Below are 16,789 nucleotides of genomic sequence, written 5' to 3' on the forward strand. Positions count from 1 at the left end.
AGACAGCAGATAGATACTGACAGACTCAGACAGCAGATAGATACTGACAGACTCAGACAGCAGATAGATACTGACAGAGTCAGACAGCAGATAGATACTGACTCAGACAGCAGATAGATACCGACTCAGACAGCAGATAGATACTGACAGACTCAGACAGCAGATAGATACTGACAGACTCAGACAGCAGATAGATACTGACAGACTCAGACAGCAGATAGATACTGACAGACTCAGACAGCAGATAGATACTTACAGACTCAGACAGAAGATAGATACTGACAGACTCAGACAGCAGATAGATACTGACAGACTCAGACAGCAGATAGATACTGACAGACTCAGACAGCAGATAGATACTGACAGACTCAGACAGCAGATAGATACCGACTCAGACAGCAGATAGATACCGACTCAGACAGCAGATAGATACTGACAGACTCAGACAGCAGGTAGATACTGGCAGACTCAGACAGCAGATAGATACTGGCAGACTCAGACAGCAGATAGATACTGACAGACTCAGACAGCAGATAGATACTGACAGACTCAGACAGCAGATAGATACTTACAGACTCAGACAGCAGATAGATACTTACAGACTCAGACAGAAGATAGATACTGACAGACTCGGACAGCAGATAGATACTGACAGACTCAGACAGCAGATAGATACTGACAGACTCAGACAGCAGATAGATACTGACAGACTCAGACAGCAGATAGATACTGGCAGACTCGGACAGCAGATAGATACCGACTCAGACAGCAGATAGATACTGACAGACTCAGACAGCAGGTAGATACTGGCAGACTCAGACAGCAGATAGATACTGGCAGACTCAGACAGCAGATGGATACTGACAGACTCAGACAGCAGATAGATACTGACTCAGACAGCAGATAGATACCGACTCAGACAGCAGATAGATACTGACAGACTCAGACAGCAGATAGATACTGACAGACTCAGACAGCAGATAGATACAGACTCAGACAGCAGATAGATACTGACAGACTCAGACAGCAGATAGATACTGACAGACTCAGACAGCAGATAGATACTGACAGACTCAGACAGCAGATAGATACTTACAGACTCAGACAGCAGATAGATACTTACAGACTCAGACAGAAGATAGATACTGACAGACTCGGGCAGCAGATAGATACTGACAGACTCAGACAGCAGATAGATACTGACAGACTCAGACAGCAGATAGATACTGACAGACTCAGACAGCAGATAGATACTGGCAGACTCGGACAGCAGATAGATACCGACTCAGACAGCAGATAGATACTGACAGACTCAGACAGCAGATAGATACTGACAGACTCAGACAGCAGATTGATACTGACAGACTCAGACAGCAGATAGATACTGGCAGACTCAGACAGCAGATAGATACTGGCAGACTCAGACAGCAGATGGATACTGACAGACTCAGACAGCAGATAGATACTGGCAGACTCGGACAGCAGATAGAAACCGACTCAGACAGCAGATAGATACTTACAGACTCAGACAGAAGATAGATACTGACAGACTCGGACAGCAGATAGAAACCGACTCAGACAGCAGATAGATACTTACAGACTCAGACAGAAGATAGATACTGACAGACTCAGACAGCAGATGGATACTGACAGACTCGGACAGCAGATAGATGCTGACAGACTCAGACAGCAGATAGATACTGGCAGACTCAGACAGCAGATAGATACTGACAGACTCAGACAGCAGATAGATACTGACTCAGACAGCAGATAGATACTGACAGACTCAGACAGCAGATAGATACTGACAGACTCGGACAGCAGATAGATACTGACAGACTCGGACAGCAGATAGATACTGACAGACTCAGACAGCAGATAGATACTGGCAGACTCAGACAGCAGATAGATACTGACAGACTGTGACAACAGATAGATACTGACTCAGACAGCAGATAGATACTGGCCGACTCAGACAGCAGATAGATACTTACAGACTCAGACAGCAGATAGATACTGACAGACTCAGACAGCAGATAGATACTTACAGACTCAGACAGAAGATAGATACTGACAGACTCAGACAGCAGATAGATACTGACAGACTCGGACAGCAGATAGAAACCGACTCAGACAGCAGATAGATACTTACAGACTCAGACAGAAGATAGATGCTGACTCAGACAGCAGATAGATACTGGCAGACTCAGACAGCAGATAGATACTGACAGACTCAGACAGCAGATAGATACAGACAGACTCAGACAGCAGATAGATACTGGCAGACTCAGACAGCAGATGGATACTGACAGACTCGGACAGCAGATAGAAACCGACTCAGACAGCAGATAGATACTTACAGACTCAGACAGCAGATAGATACTTACAGACTCAGACAGAAGATAGATGCTGACTCAGACAGCAGATAGATACTGGCAGACTCAGACAGCAGATAGATACTGACAGACTCAGACAGCAGATAGATACTGACAGACTCAGACAGCAGATAGATACTGGCAGACTCAGACAGCAGATGGATACTGACAGACTCGGACAGCAGATAGAAACCGACTCAGACAGCAGATAGATACTTACAGACTCAGACAGCAGATAGATACTGACAGACTCAGACAGCAGATAGATACTGACAGACTCAGACAGCAGATAGATACTGACAGACTCAGACAGCAGATAGATACTGACAGACTCAGACAGCAGATGGATACTGACAGACTCAGACAGCAGATGGATACTGACAGACTCGGACAGCAGATAGAAACCGACTCAGACAGCAGATAGATACTGGCAGACTCAGACAGCAGATAGATACTGACAGACTCAGACAGCAGATAGATACTGACAGACTCAGACAGCAGATAGATACTGACAGACTCAGACAGCAGATGGATGCTGGCAGACGACAGAACTCCTGTCCTAGTTTCTGCTCTTTGAAAAATGACTCCTTCAAAACCTTTAAATCATCTCCAACTCCCAACTGTGTTCTAAGTCAGGCTGTATGTTTTCCCTCATAGTGTTCGTAGAGCTTTACTTCAGACGTGGTCGTAGCTTTAGACGCGGCCTCAAAATGTCCGCTCCTGTCGTGTGTCTCTGCTGCAGTCATCAGGTTTTAACAAAACCACTTTCCACTGTTGATCAGCATCATGTAACAGAGATGATGAGGAACAGGACTTAACAGCTGTTGATGAGGAACGGGACTTAACAGAGATGATGAGGAACAGGACTTAACAGAGATGATGAGGACCGGGACTTAACAGAGATGATGAGGACCGGGACTTAACAGAGATGATGAGGACCGGGACTTAACAGAGATGATGAGGACCGGGACTTAACAGAGATGATGAGGACCGGGACTTAACAGAGATGATGAGGAACAGGACTTAACAGAGATGATGAGGACCGGGACTTAACAGAGATGATGAGGACCGGGACTTAACAGAGATGATGAGGACCGGGACTTAACAGAGATAATGAGGACCGGGACTTAACAGAGATGATGAGGACCGGGACTTGACAGCTGTAGATGAGGAACAGGACTTAACAGAGATGATGAGGACCGGGACTTAACAGAGATGATGAGGACCGGGACTTAACAGAGATGATGAGGACCGGGACTTAACAGAGATAATGAGGACCGGGACTTAACAGAGATGATGAGGACCGGGACTTAACAGAGATGATGAGGAACAGGACTTAACAGAGATGATGAGGAACGGGACTTAACAGCTGTTGATGAGGAACGGGACTTAACAGAGATGATGAGGACCGGGACTTAACAGAGATAATGAGGAACAGGACTTAACAGAGATGATGAGGACCGGGACTTAACAGAGATGATGAGGACCGGGACTTAACAGAGATGATGAGGACCGGGACTTAACAGAGATAATGAGGACCGGGACTTAACAGAGATGATGAGGAACAGGACTTAACAGAGATGATGAGGAACGGGACTTAACAGCTGTTGATGAGGAACGGGACTTAACAGAGATAATGAGGAACGGGACTTAACAGAGATGATGAGGAACAGGACTTAACAGAGATGATGAGGACCGGGACTTAACAGAGATGATGAGGACCGGGACTTAACAGAGATGATGAGGACCGGGACTTAACAGAGATAATGAGGACCGGGACTTAACAGAGATGATGAGGAACAGGACTTAACAGAGATGATGAGGAACGGGACTTAACAGCTGTTGATGAGGAACGGGACTTAACAGAGATGATGAGGACCGGGACTTAACAGAGATGATGAGGACCGGGACTTAACAGAGATAATGAGGACCGGGACTTAACAGAGATGATGAGGACCGGGACTTAACAGAGATAATGAGGACCGGGACTTAACAGAGATGATGAGGAACAGGACTTAACAGCTGTTGATGAGGAACGGGACTTAACAGAGATGATGAGGACCGGGACTTAACAGAGATAATGAGGACCGGGACTTAACAGAGATGATGAGGACCGGGACTTAACAGAGATGATGAGGAACAGGACTTAACAGAGATGATGAGGAACGGGACTTAACAGAGATGATGAGGAACGGGACTTAACAGAGATGATGAGGAACGGGATTTAACAGCTGTAGATGTGCATCATGTTTTAGCTACAATTATAAAGTGTGTGTGTGTGTGTGTGTGTGTGTGTCTGTGTGTGTGTGTGTGTGTCTGTGTGTGTGTGTGTGTGTGTGTGTGTGTGTGTGTGTGTGTTTGAGTGTGTGTCTGTGTGTGTGTGTGTGTGTGTCTGTGTGTGTGTGTGTCTGTGTGTGTGTGTGTGTGTGCGTGCGTGCGTGCGTGCGTGCGTCTGTGTGCGTGCGTGTGTCTGTGTCTGTGTCTGTGTCTGTGTGTGTGTGTGTGTGTGCGTGCGTGCGTGCGTGCGTGCGTGCGTGCGTGCGTGCGTGTGTCTGTGTCTGTGTCTGTGTGTGTGTGTGTGCGTGCGTGCGTGCGTGCGTGCGTGCGTGCGTGCGTGCGTGTTCTCGACCGTAGCCAACTGGAGGCCGATTCAGGCCGTCAGCAGGCTGAGCTGGAGGATCTGCAGCAGAAAGTGACTAGTCTGCAGACAGAGAAGAATAGTCTGCTGTTGGACAAAACCAACCTCGCTGCCGACATCAGGAATCTGGAGGCGTCTCGACGTGCTAACAGGTACACAGACCCTGACCTTTGAACCCTGACCCTAACCTGACGTCAAGAGTCTGGAGGCTGAACTGGAAGCGTCTCGACATGCTAACAGCTAACTATAGACAGAGGGTGTGTCTCAAATGGCACCCTATTCTCTATATAGTGCACTACTTTAGGCCAGAGCCCTATGGCACCCTATTCTCTATATAGTGCACTACTTTAGGCCAGAGCCCTATGGCACCCTATTCTCTATATAGTGCACTACTTTAGGCCAGAGCCCTATGGTAACTGACAAAATGGTATGGTAACATGCCCTTATGGTAACAGGAAACTGCCCAAATAAAGGAAACACCAACATAAACCATGCCCTCTGAGGGGTTGAGTGGCCCTGAACCCTGAACCATGCCCTCTGAGGGGTTGAGTGGCCCTGAACCATGCCCTCTGAGGGGTTGAGTGGCCCTGAACCATGCCCTCTGAGGGGTTGAGTGGCCCTGAACCCTGAACCATGCCCTCTGAGGGGTTGAGTGGCCCTGAACCCTGAACCATGCCCTCGGAGCCAGAACCCCCATTTTCCCCAAGTGTTTCCTTTATTTTGGCATTTACCTTGTTAGGGAATAGGATGCCATAGGGTCTGGTCTAAAGTAGCGCACTATATAGGGAATAGGATGCCATAGGGTCTGGTCTAAAGTAGTGCACTATATAGGGAATAGGGTGCCATAGGGCTCTGGTCTAAAATAGTGCACTATATAGGGAATAGGGTGCCATAGGGCTCTGGTCTAAAGTAGTGCACTATATAGGGAATAGGATGCCAGTTGGGATGCGGTAACAGACAGTAGTTGCTGTATGTATCTGGAGACTCTGAGAGAACAGCTGTTAACTCCCTGAATGGAACAGTGGACTGACAGCCCTCAATCTCAATGAGGGAATCTCTCTGCAAGGTGTTGGAAATGTATTCCTGTGATCAACACAATGCCCACTGCCTCTCTCTCTCTCTCTCTCTCTCTCTCTACCTCCCCCTTCCCTTCCCTCCTCTCTCTCTCTCGCTCTCTCTCTCTCTCTCTCTCTCTCTCTCTCTCTCTCTCTCTCGCTCTCTCTCTACCTCCCCCTTCCCTTCCCTCCTCTCTCCCGCTCTCTCACTCTCTCTCTCTCTCTCTCGCTCTCTCTCTACCTCCCCCTTCCCTTCCCTCCTCTCTCCCGCTCTCTCTCTCTCTCTCTCTGTATCTCTCTCTGTATCTCTCTCTCTATCTACCCCTTCCCTCCTCTCTCTCGCTCTCTCTCTACCTCCCCCTTCCCTCCTCTCTCTCTCTCTCTCTCTCTCTCTCTCTCTCTCTGTATCTACCTCCCCCTTCCCTCCTCTCTCTGTATCTCTCTCTCCCTGTATCTCTCTCTCTGTATCTCTCTCTCTCTCTCTCTCTCAGGAAGGCCCAGAGGCGTATAGGCCTGTTGAAGCGACAAGTTGATGACTCTATAGAGAAGGAGATGAGAGCCCATCACTACCTGTCCTCTATCGTAGCTCTGGCTGAGAAGACCACACAGGAGAGAGACGAGCTAGTATACATGGTATAATAAACACACATCCCATCACATCAAATTAGTGATGGCTGTTTAACAGTTTGTTGTCCTTGAGATTAGAAGCTGTTTTTCAGTCTCTCGGTCCCAGCTTTGATGCACCTGTACTGACCTCGCCTTCTGGATGATAGCGGGGTGAACAGGAAGTGGCTCGGGTGGTTGTTGTCCTTGATGATATTTTTTGGCCTTCCTGTGACATCGGGTGGTGTAGGTGTCCTGGAGGGCAGGTAGTTTGCCCCCGGTGATGCGTTGTGCAGACCTCAGCACCCTCTGGAGAGTCTTGCTGTTGTAGGAAGGTGCAGTTGCCGTACCAGGCGGTGATACAGCCCGACAGGATGCTCTTGATTGTGCATCTGTAAAAGTTTGTGAGGGTTTTAGGTGACAAGCCAAATGTCTTCAGCCTCCTGAGGTTCACCACACTGTCTGTGTGGGTGGAACATTTCAGTTTGTCTGTGATCTGTACGCCGAGGAACTTAAAACTTTCCACGTTCTCCACTATTGTCCCGTCGATGTGGATAAGGGGGTGCTCCCTCTGCTGTTTCCTGAAGTCCACGATCATCTCCTTTATTTTGTTGACGTTGAAGTTAGAAGTTATTTTCCTGGCACCACACTCCCAGAATCCTCACCTCCTCCTTGTAGGCCGTCTCGTCGTTGTTGGTAATCAAGCCTACCACTGTTGTGTCGTCTGCAAACTTGATGATTGAGTTGGAGGCGTGCGTGGCCACGCAGTCGTGGGTGAACAGGGAGTACAGGAGAGGGCTGAGAACGCACCCTTGTGGGGACCCAGTGTTGAGGGTCAGCGAGGTGGAGATTGTTGTTTCCTACCTTCACCACCTGGGGGCGGCCCGTCAGAAAGTCCAGGACCCAATTGCACAGGGCGGGGTCTTAATGATGACCTTGGAGGGTACTATGATGTTGAAGACTGAGCTGTAGTCAATGAACAGCATTCTCACAAAGGTATTCCTCTTGTCCAGATGGGACAGGGCAGAGTGCAGTTGAACAACTGACTAGGTATCCCCCCTTTCCCTTTTCAGCTTGTGCTTCCTTATTTCGACGCCAAACTGGTCTGACTGGCCCAAAGAGCTGTATTATCCAACTGGTCTGACTGGCCCAAAGAGCTGTATTATCCAACTGGTCTGACTGGCCCATGGAGCTGTATTATCCAACTGGTCTGACTGGCCCAAAGAGCTGTATTATCCAACTGGTCCGACTGGCCCATAGAGCTGTATTATCCAACTGGTCTGACTGGCCCAAAGAGCTGTATTATCCAACTGGTCTGACTGGCCCAAAGAGCTGTATTATCCAACTGGTCTGACTGGCCCAAAGAGCTGTATTATCCAAATGGTCCGACTGGCCCAAAGAGCTGTATTATCCAACTGGTCTGACTGGCCCAAAGAGCTGTATTATCCAACTGGTCTGACTGGCCCAAAGAGCTGTATTATCCAACTGGTCTGACTGGCCCATGGAGCTGTATTATCCAACTGGTCTGACTGGCCCATAGAGCTGTATTATCCAACTGGTCTGACTGGCCCAAAGAGCTGTATTATCCAACTGGTCTGACTGGCCCAAAGAGCTGTATTATCCAACTGGTCTGACTGGCCCAAAGAGCTGTATTATCCAACTGGTCCGACTGGCCCATAGAGCTGTATTATCCAACTGGTCTGACTGGCCCAAAGAGCTGTATTATCCAACTGGTCTGACTGGCCCAAAGAGCTGTATTATCCAACTGGTCTGACTGGCCCATAGAGCTGTATTATCCAACTGGTCTGACTGGCCCATAGAGCTGTATTATCCAACTGGTCTGACTGGCCCAAAGAGCTGTATTATCCAACTGGTCTGACTGGCCCAAAGAGCTGTATTATCCAACTGGTCTGACTGGCCCATAGAGCTGTATTATCCAACTGGTCTGACTGGCCCAAAGAGCTGTATTATCCAACTGGTCTGACTGGCCCAAAGAGCTGTATTATCCAACTGGTCTGACTGGCCCAAAGAGCTGTATTATCCAACTGGTCTGACTGGCCCATAGAGCTGTATTATCCAACTGGTCCGACTGGCCCATAGAGCTGTATTATCCAACTGGTCTGACTGGCCCAAAGAGCTGTATTATCCAACTGGTCTGACTGGCCCAAAGAGCTGTATTATCCAAATGGTCCGACTGGCCCATAGAGCTGTATTATCCAACTGGTCTGACTGGCCCATAGAGCTGTATTATCCAACTGGTCTGACTGGCCCAAAGAGCTGTATTATCCAACTGGTCTGACTGGCCCAAAGAGCTGTATTATCCAACTGGTCTGACTGGCCCAAAGAGCTGTATTATCCAACTGGTCTGACTGGCCCAAAGAGCTGTATTATCCAAATGGTCCGACTGGCCCAAAGAGCTGTATTATCCAACTGGTCTGACTGGCCCATAGAGCTGTATTATCCAACTGGTCTGACTGGCCCAAAGAGCTGTATTATCCAACTCTGACTGGCCCTAAGAGCTGTATTATCCAACTGGTCTGACTGGCCCAAAGAGCTGTATTATCCAACTCTGACTGGCCCTAAGAGCTGTATTATCCAACTCTGACTGGCCCTAAGAGCTGTATTATCGTGTTATCCAACTAATGTAGTAGTCTCTACTCGACGTCGTTACATTACGGTTCATTGATCCCATGTCCTCGACACGTGTCTTCGAAACATCTGAACAATACAATCTCTTTGTTCCTGTGATGTAAGTTACTCTGACTCTGTTAGTCATCTCTCTCTCTCTCTCTCTCTTTCAAACACCATTATTTGTTCCGATGCAAAAAGCTCCTCTTTGTAAAAAAGGGTTTTGTGTCCATGTTGTTATTGAGCGTTAGGTAGTCAGATAGGGGGATAGTAACATCAGTTACGGTGTGAGTCAGACACGATTCCATTTCCTCTCAATGACTGACTGACTACTCTGTGGAGGGCTGTTAGACTGACTACTCTGTGGAGGGCTGTTACAGACTGACTGACTACTCTGTGGAGGGCTGTTAGACTGACTGACTACTCTGTGGAGGGCTGTTAGACTGACTGACTACTCTGTGGAGGGCTGTTAGACTGACTGACTACTCTGTGGAGGGCTGTTAGACTGACTACTCTGTGGAGGGCTGTTAGACTGACTGACTACTCTGTGGAGGGCTGTTAGACTGACTGACTACTCTGTGGAGGGCTGTTAGACTGACTACTCTGTGGAGGGCTGTTAGACTGACTGACTACTCTGTGGAGGGCTGTTAGACTGACTGACTACTCTGTGGAGGGCTGTTAGACTGACTACTCTGTGGAGGGCTGTTAGACTGACTGACTACTCTGTGGAGGGCTGTTAGACTGACTACTCTGTGAAGGGCTGTTAGACTGACTGACTACTCTGTGGAGGGCTGTTAGACTGACTACTCTGTGAAGGGCTGTTAGACTGACTACTCTGTGAAGGGCTGTTAGACTGACTACTCTGTGAAGGGCTGTTAGACTGACTACTCTGTGAAGGGCTGTTAGACTGACTACTCTGTGAAGGGCTGTTAGACTGACTGACTACTCTGTGAAGGGCTGTTAGACTGACTACTCTGTGAAGGGCTGTTAGACTGACTACTCTGTGAAGGGCTGTTAGACTGACTACTCTGTGAAGGGCTGTTAGACTGACTACTCTGTGGAGGCTGTTAGACTGACTACTCTGTGAAGGGCTGTTAGACTGACTACTCTGTGGAGGGCTGTTAGACTGACTACTCTGTAAAGGGCTGTTAGACTGACTACTCTGTGGAGGGCTGTTAGACTGACTACTCTGTGGAGGGCTGTTAGACTGACTACTCTGTGAAGGGCTGTTAGACTGACTACTCTGTGAAGGGCTGTTAGACTGACTACTCTGTGAAGGGCTGTTAGACTGACTACTCTGTGGAGGGCTGTTAGACTGACTACTCTGTGAAGGGCTGTTAGACTGACTACTCTGTGGAGGGCTGTTAGACTGACTACTCTGTGAAGGGCTGTTAGACTGACTACTCTGTGGAGGGCTGTTAGACTGACTACTCTGTGAAGGGCTGTTAGACTGACTACTCTGTGGAGGGCTGTTAGACTGACTACTCTGTGAAGGGCTGTTAGACTGACTACTCTGTGGAGGGCTGTTAGACTGACTGACTACTCTGTGAAGGGCTGTTAGACTGACTACTCTGTGGAGGGCAGTTAGACTGACTACTCTGTGAAGGGCTGTTAGACTGACTACTCTGTGGAGGGCTGTTAGACTGACTACTCTGTGAAGGGCTGTTAGACTGATTACTCTGTGAAGGGCTGTTAGACTGACTACTCTGTGAAGGGCTGTTAGACTGACTACTCTGTGAAGGGCTGTTAGACTGACTACTCTGTGAAGGGCTGTTAGACTGACTACTCTGTGAAGGGCTGTTAGACTGACTACTCTGTGAAGGGCTGTTAGACTGACTACTCTGTGGAGGGCTGTTAGACTGACTGACTACTCTGTGAAGGGCTGTTAGACTGACTACTCTGTGGAGGGCTGTTAGACTGACTACTCTGTGAAGGGCTGTTAGACTGACTACTCTGTGGAGGGCTGTTAGACTGACTACTCTGTGAAGGGCTGTTAGACTGACTACTCTGTGAAGGGCTGTTAGACTGACTACTCTGTGAAGGGCTGTTAGACTGACTACTCTGTGAAGGGCTGTTAGACTGACTACTCTGTGAAGGGCTGTTAGACTGACTACTCTGTGGAGGGCTGTTAGACTGACTGACTACTCTGTGAAGGGCTGTTAGACTGACTACTCTGTGGAGGGCTGTTAGACTGACTACTCTGTGAAGGGCTGTTAGACTGACTACTCTGTGAAGGGCTGTTAGACTGACTACTCTGTGGAGGGCTGTTAGACTGACTGACTACTCTGTGAAGGGCTGTTAGACTGACTACTCTGTGAAGGGCTGTTAGACTGACTACTCTGTGAAGGGCTGTTAGACTGACTACTCTGTGAAGGGCTGTTAGACTGACTGACTACTCTGTGAAGGGCTGTTAGACTGACTTCTCTGTGAAGGGCTGTTAGACTGACTGGGGGGGGTAGCTGGTTAGCATAATGTGGTTGTCTTGTTACTGGTCCACTGCTTTAATGAACCTCCCTCCCTCCTCATCCCTCTCCCTCCCTCCCTCCCTCCTTCTCTCCCTCCTCATCCCTCTCCATCCTCATCCCTCTCCCTCCTCATCCCTCTCTCGCCCTCCCTCCCTCCTTCTCTCCCTCCTCATCCCTCTCCCTCCCTCCCTCCCTCCCTCCCTCCCTCCCTCCCTCCTCATCCCTCTCTCGCCCTCCCTCCTTCTCTCCCTCCTCATCCCTCTCTCGCCCTCCCTCCCTCCTTCTCTCCCTCCCTCCCTCGCTCTCCCTCCCTCGCTCTCCCTCGCCCTCCCTCCCTCCCTCCCTCGCTCTCCCTCGCCCTCCCTCCCTCCCTACCTCCCTCCCTCCCTTCCCCCTCCCTCCCTCCCTCCCTCCCTCCCTCCCTCCCTCCCTCCCTCCCTCCCTCCCTCCCTCCTCATCCCTCTCTCGCTCTCCCTCCCTCCTCATTCCTCTCCCTCCCTCCCTCCTCATCACCCTCCCTCCCTCCCCCCATCTCTCCTCTCCTCCTCCACTCCTCTCCCAGATCCATAACCCTCCCTGTCTCCTCTCTCCCTCCTCAGGCCTCGTCCCTAGAGCAGGACAAGCAGGGTGTGATCAGCAGGATTGTGGACGACATGGTGCGGCTCGGAAAGCTTCAGGAGAAGGTCAAGGTGAGGCAGCGGCAACACCCACCCAGACACACTGACTCTGATCCCCCCGACAACCATCACCGAGCCCCCGACAACCATCCCCGAGCCCCCGACAACCATCCCCGAGCCCCCGACAACCATCCCCGATCCCCCGACAACCATCCCCGATCCCCCCGACAACCATCCCCGATCCCCCGACAACCATCCCCGAGCGCCCGACAACCATCCCCGATCCCCCCGACAACCATCCCTCCACCTTCACACACTCTAATCTCTGACTACCAGCCCTGCTCTTGGGACCCGTTACCCAGGCTGCCCCTGCTGGGGGGGGGCGCCTCAGGGCTCCACACGTCCAGTGTTTTTGTCAGAGCTCTCAGGGGAGAGGGTGTACGTGTGTGTGTGTGTGTGTGTGTGTGTGTGTGTGTGTGTGTGTGTGTGTGTGTGTGTGTGTGTGTGTGTGTGTGTGTGTGTGTGTGTGTGTGTGTGTGTGTGTGTGTGGTATTATCCTGTCAGTTCTCTCAACGGACCTCCGGGCCTCAGACCGTAGTCTAGGTTACCGGCGACTGCCGCTCTGCTTCACAGATGAAACGTTTACCACAGGTCGATAAAACATGAAGTACGATTGTAGCTGCCATTTCACAAACAGATCAAACCAGTCTGTGAAGCTCCCCTTCTTCCACCCCTGGCCTGGCCTGGCCTGTAGTAGTCATGTGTGGAGCTAACTGTTGTGTGGCGCTAACTGTTGTGTGGCGCTAACTGTTGTGTGGGAGCTAACTGTTGTGTGGGAGCTAACTGTTGTGTGGCGCTAACTGTTGTGTGGAGCTAACTGTTGTGTGGGAACTAACTGTTGTGTGGAGCTAACTGTTGTGTGGGAACTAACTGTTGTGTGGCGCTAACTGTTGTGTGGGAGCTAACTGTTGTGTGGGAGCTAGCTGTTGTGTGGCGCTAACTGTTGTGTGGGCGCTAACCGTTGTGTGGGAGCTAACTGTTGTGTGGGAGCTAGCTGTTGTGTGGAGCTAACTGTTGTGTGGGCGCTAACTGTTGTGTGGGAGCTAACTGTTGTGTGGGCGCTAACTGTTGTGTGGAGCTAACTGTTGTGTGGGAGCTAACTGTTGTGTGGCGCTAACTGTTGTGTGGGAGCTAACTGTTGTGTGGCGCTAACTGTTGTGTGGAGCTAACTGTTGTGTGGGAACTAACTGTTGTGTGGAGCTAACTGTTGTGTGGGAACTAACTGTTGTGTGGCGCTAACTGTTGTGTGGGAGCTAACTGTTGTGTGGGAGCTAGCTGTTGTGTGGCGCTAACTGTTGTGTGGGCGCTAACCGTTGTGTGGGAGCTAACTGTTGTGTGGAGCTAACTGTTGTGTGGAGCTAACTGTTGTGTGGGCGCTAACTGTTGTGTGGGCGCTAACTGTTGTGTGGGAGCTAGCTGTTGTGTGGCGCTAACTGTTGTGTGGGCGCTAACTGTTGTGTGGGCGCTAACTGTTGTGTGGGAGCTAGCTGTTGTGTGGAGCTAACTGTTGTGTGGGCGCTAACTGTTGTGTGGGAGCTAACTGTTGTGTGGGCGCTAACTGTTGTGTGGAGCTAACTGTTGTGTGGGAGCTAACTGTTGTGTGGAGCCAACTGTTGTGTGGGCGCTAACTGTTGTGTGGGCGCTAACTGTTGTGTGGCGCTAACTGTCGTGTGGCGCTAACTGTCGTGTGGGAGCTAGCTGTTGTGTGGGAGCTAGCTGTTGTGTGGGAGCTAACTGTTGTGTGGGCGCTAACTGTTGTGTGGGAGCTAACTGTTGTGTGTCGCTAACTGTTGTGTGGAGCTAACTGTTGTGTGGGAACTACAGTCTATATACTATAGTCTCTGCCTCAGGGGCCAGTACCTCTCTCTGTCTCTGCCTCAGGGGCCAGTACCTCTCTCTGTCTCTGCCTCAGGGGCCAGTACCTCTCTCTGTCTCTGTCTCAGGGGCCAGTACCTCTCTCTGTCTCTGCCTCAGGGGCCAGTACCTCTCTCTGTCTCTGCCTCAGGGGCCAGTACCTCTCTCTGTCTCTGCCTCAGGGGCCAGTACCTCTCTCTGCCTCAGGGGCCAGTACCTCTCTCTGCCTCAGGGGCCAGTACCTCTCTCTGTCTCAGGGGCCAGTACCTCTCTCTGTCTCAGGGGCCAGTACCTCTCTCTGTCTCAGGGGCCAGTACCTTTCTCTGTCTCTGCCTCAGGGGCCAGTACCTCTCTCTGTCTCTGCCTCAGGGGCCAGTACCTCTCTCTGTCTCTGCCTCAGGGGCCAGTACCTCTCTCTGTCTCTGTCTCAGGGGCCAGTACCTCTCTCTGTCTCTGCCTCAGGGGCCAGTACCTCTCTCTGTCTCTGCCTCAGGGGCCAGTACCTCTCTCTGTCTCTGCCTCAGGGGCCAGTACCTCTCTCTGCCTCAGGGGCCAGTATCTCTCTCTGTCTCTGCCTCAGGGGCCAGTACCTCTCTCTGCCTCTGCCTCAGGGGCCAGTACCTCTCTCTGTCTCTGCCTCAGGGGCCAGTACCTCTCTCTGCCTCAGGGGCCAGTACCTCTCTCTGTCTCTGCCTCAGGGGCCAGTACCTCTCTCTGCCTCAGGGGCCAGTACCTCTCTCTGTCTCTGCCTCAGGGGCCAGTACCTCTCTCTGTCTCTGCCTCAGGGGCCAGTACCTCTCTCTGTCTCTGCCTCAGGGGCCAGTACCTTTCTCTGCCTCAGGGGCCAGTACCTCTCTCTGCCTCAGGGGCCAGTACCTCTCTCTGTCTCTGCCTCAGGGGCCAGTACCTCTCTCTGTCTCTGCCTCAGGGGCCAGTACCTCTCTCTGTCTCTGCCTCAGGGGCCAGTACCTCTCTCTGTCTCTGCCTCAGGGGCCAGTACCTCTCTCTGTCTCTGCCTCAGGGGCCAGTACCTCTCTCTGTCTCTGCCTCAGGGGCCAGTACCTCTCTCTGTCTCTGTCTCAGGGGCCAGTACCTCTCTCTGTCTCTGCCTCAGGGGCCAGTACCTCTCTCTGTCTCTGCCTCAGGGGCCAGTACCTCTCTCTGTCTCTGCCTCAGGGGCCAGTATCTCTCTCTGTCTCTGCCTCAGGGGCCAGTACCTCTCTCTGTCTCTGCCTCAGGGGCCAGTACCTCTCTCTGTCTCTGTCTCAGGGGCCAGTACCTCTCTCTGTCTCTGCCTCAGGGGCCAGTACCTCTCTCTGTCTCTGCCTCAGGGGCCAGTACCTCTCTCTGTCTCTGCCTCAGGGGCCAGTACCTCTCTCTGCCTCAGGGGCCAGTATCTCTCTCTGTCTCTGCCTCAGGGGCCAGTACCTCTCTCTGCCTCTGCCTCAGGGGCCAGTACCTCTCTCTGTCTCTGCCTCAGGGGCCAGTACCTCTCTCTGCCTCAGGGGCCAGTACCTCTCTCTGTCTCTGCCTCAGGGGCCAGTACCTCTCTCTGCCTCAGGGGCCAGTACCTCTCTCTGTCTCTGCCTCAGGGGCCAGTACCTCTCTCTGTCTCTGCCTCAGGGGCCAGTACCTCTCTCTGTCTCTGCCTCAGGGGCCAGTACCTTTCTCTGCCTCAGGGGCCAGTACCTCTCTCTGCCTCAGGGGCCAGTACCTCTCTCTGTCTCTGCCTCAGGGGCCAGTACCTCTCTCTGTCTCTGCCTCAGGGGCCAGTACCTCTCTCTGTCTCTGCCTCAGGGGCCAGTACCTCTCTCTGTCTCTGCCTCAGGGGCCAGTACCTCTCTCTGTCTCTGCCTCAGGGGCCAGTACCTCTCTCTGTCTCTGCCTCAGGGGCCAGTACCTCTCTCTGTCTCTGTCTCAGGGGCCAGTACCTCTCTCTGTCTCTGCCTCAGGGGCCAGTACCTCTCTCTGTCTCTGCCTCAGGGGCCAGTACCTCTCTCTGTCTCTGCCTCAGGGGCCAGTACCTCTCTCTGTCTCTGCCTCAGGGGCCAGTACCTCTCTCTGTCTCTGCCTCAGGGGCCAGTACCTCTCTCTGTCTCTGTCTCAGGGGCCAGTACCTTTCTCTGTGTCTATCTGACTCTCTGTGTCTCCCTTGTCTCTTATTTGAGGATGTGAAACAGCTCAATATGTGTGCTGCACTCTGCCTGTTCTCTTCTCATTGATATTCTCAATGCTGTTTACTGCTGTGATGTCTGCTGACTGCAGTGGGCCTGGAGAGCAGTCTCCTCTCATCCACCCCCCTATCTTCCCTTCTCTCTCTCCTCTCATCCACCCCTCTATCTTCCCTTCTCTCTCTCCTCTCTTTCCTTCTCTCTCTCCTCTCATCCACCCCTCTATCTTCCCTTCTCTCTCTCCTCTCTCCTCTCATCCACCCCTCTATCTTCCCTTCGCTCTCTCCTCTCATCCACCCCTCTATCTTCCCTTCTCTCTCTCC

The 16,789-nt window shown here is 51.3% G+C and overlaps 1 protein-coding gene across 1 annotated transcript in view; it reads left to right on the plus strand.

Annotated features, from left to right (window-relative positions):
* Positions 1–16,517, plus strand: part of LOC106591621 (centrosomal protein of 89 kDa) — a 54,701-nt gene extending 38,184 nt beyond the window's left edge. The window contains exons 5-8 of the mRNA XM_045708324.2: positions 5,010–5,165; positions 6,560–6,701; positions 12,364–12,819; positions 16,464–16,517. Of these exons, the coding sequence (XP_045564280.2) occupies positions 5,010–5,165; positions 6,560–6,701; positions 12,364–12,819; positions 16,464–16,517 (808 nt within the window). The remainder of the gene's footprint in view (positions 1–5,009; positions 5,166–6,559; positions 6,702–12,363; positions 12,820–16,463) is intronic.
* The last annotated feature ends 272 nt before the right edge of the window (positions 16,518–16,789 follow it).

The sequence above is a fragment of the Salmo salar genome, chromosome 26 (genome assembly GCF_965601325.2).
Source record: "Salmo salar chromosome 26, fSalSal1, whole genome shotgun sequence".
NCBI classification, from domain to species: Eukaryota; Metazoa; Chordata; class Actinopteri; order Salmoniformes; family Salmonidae; genus Salmo; species Salmo salar.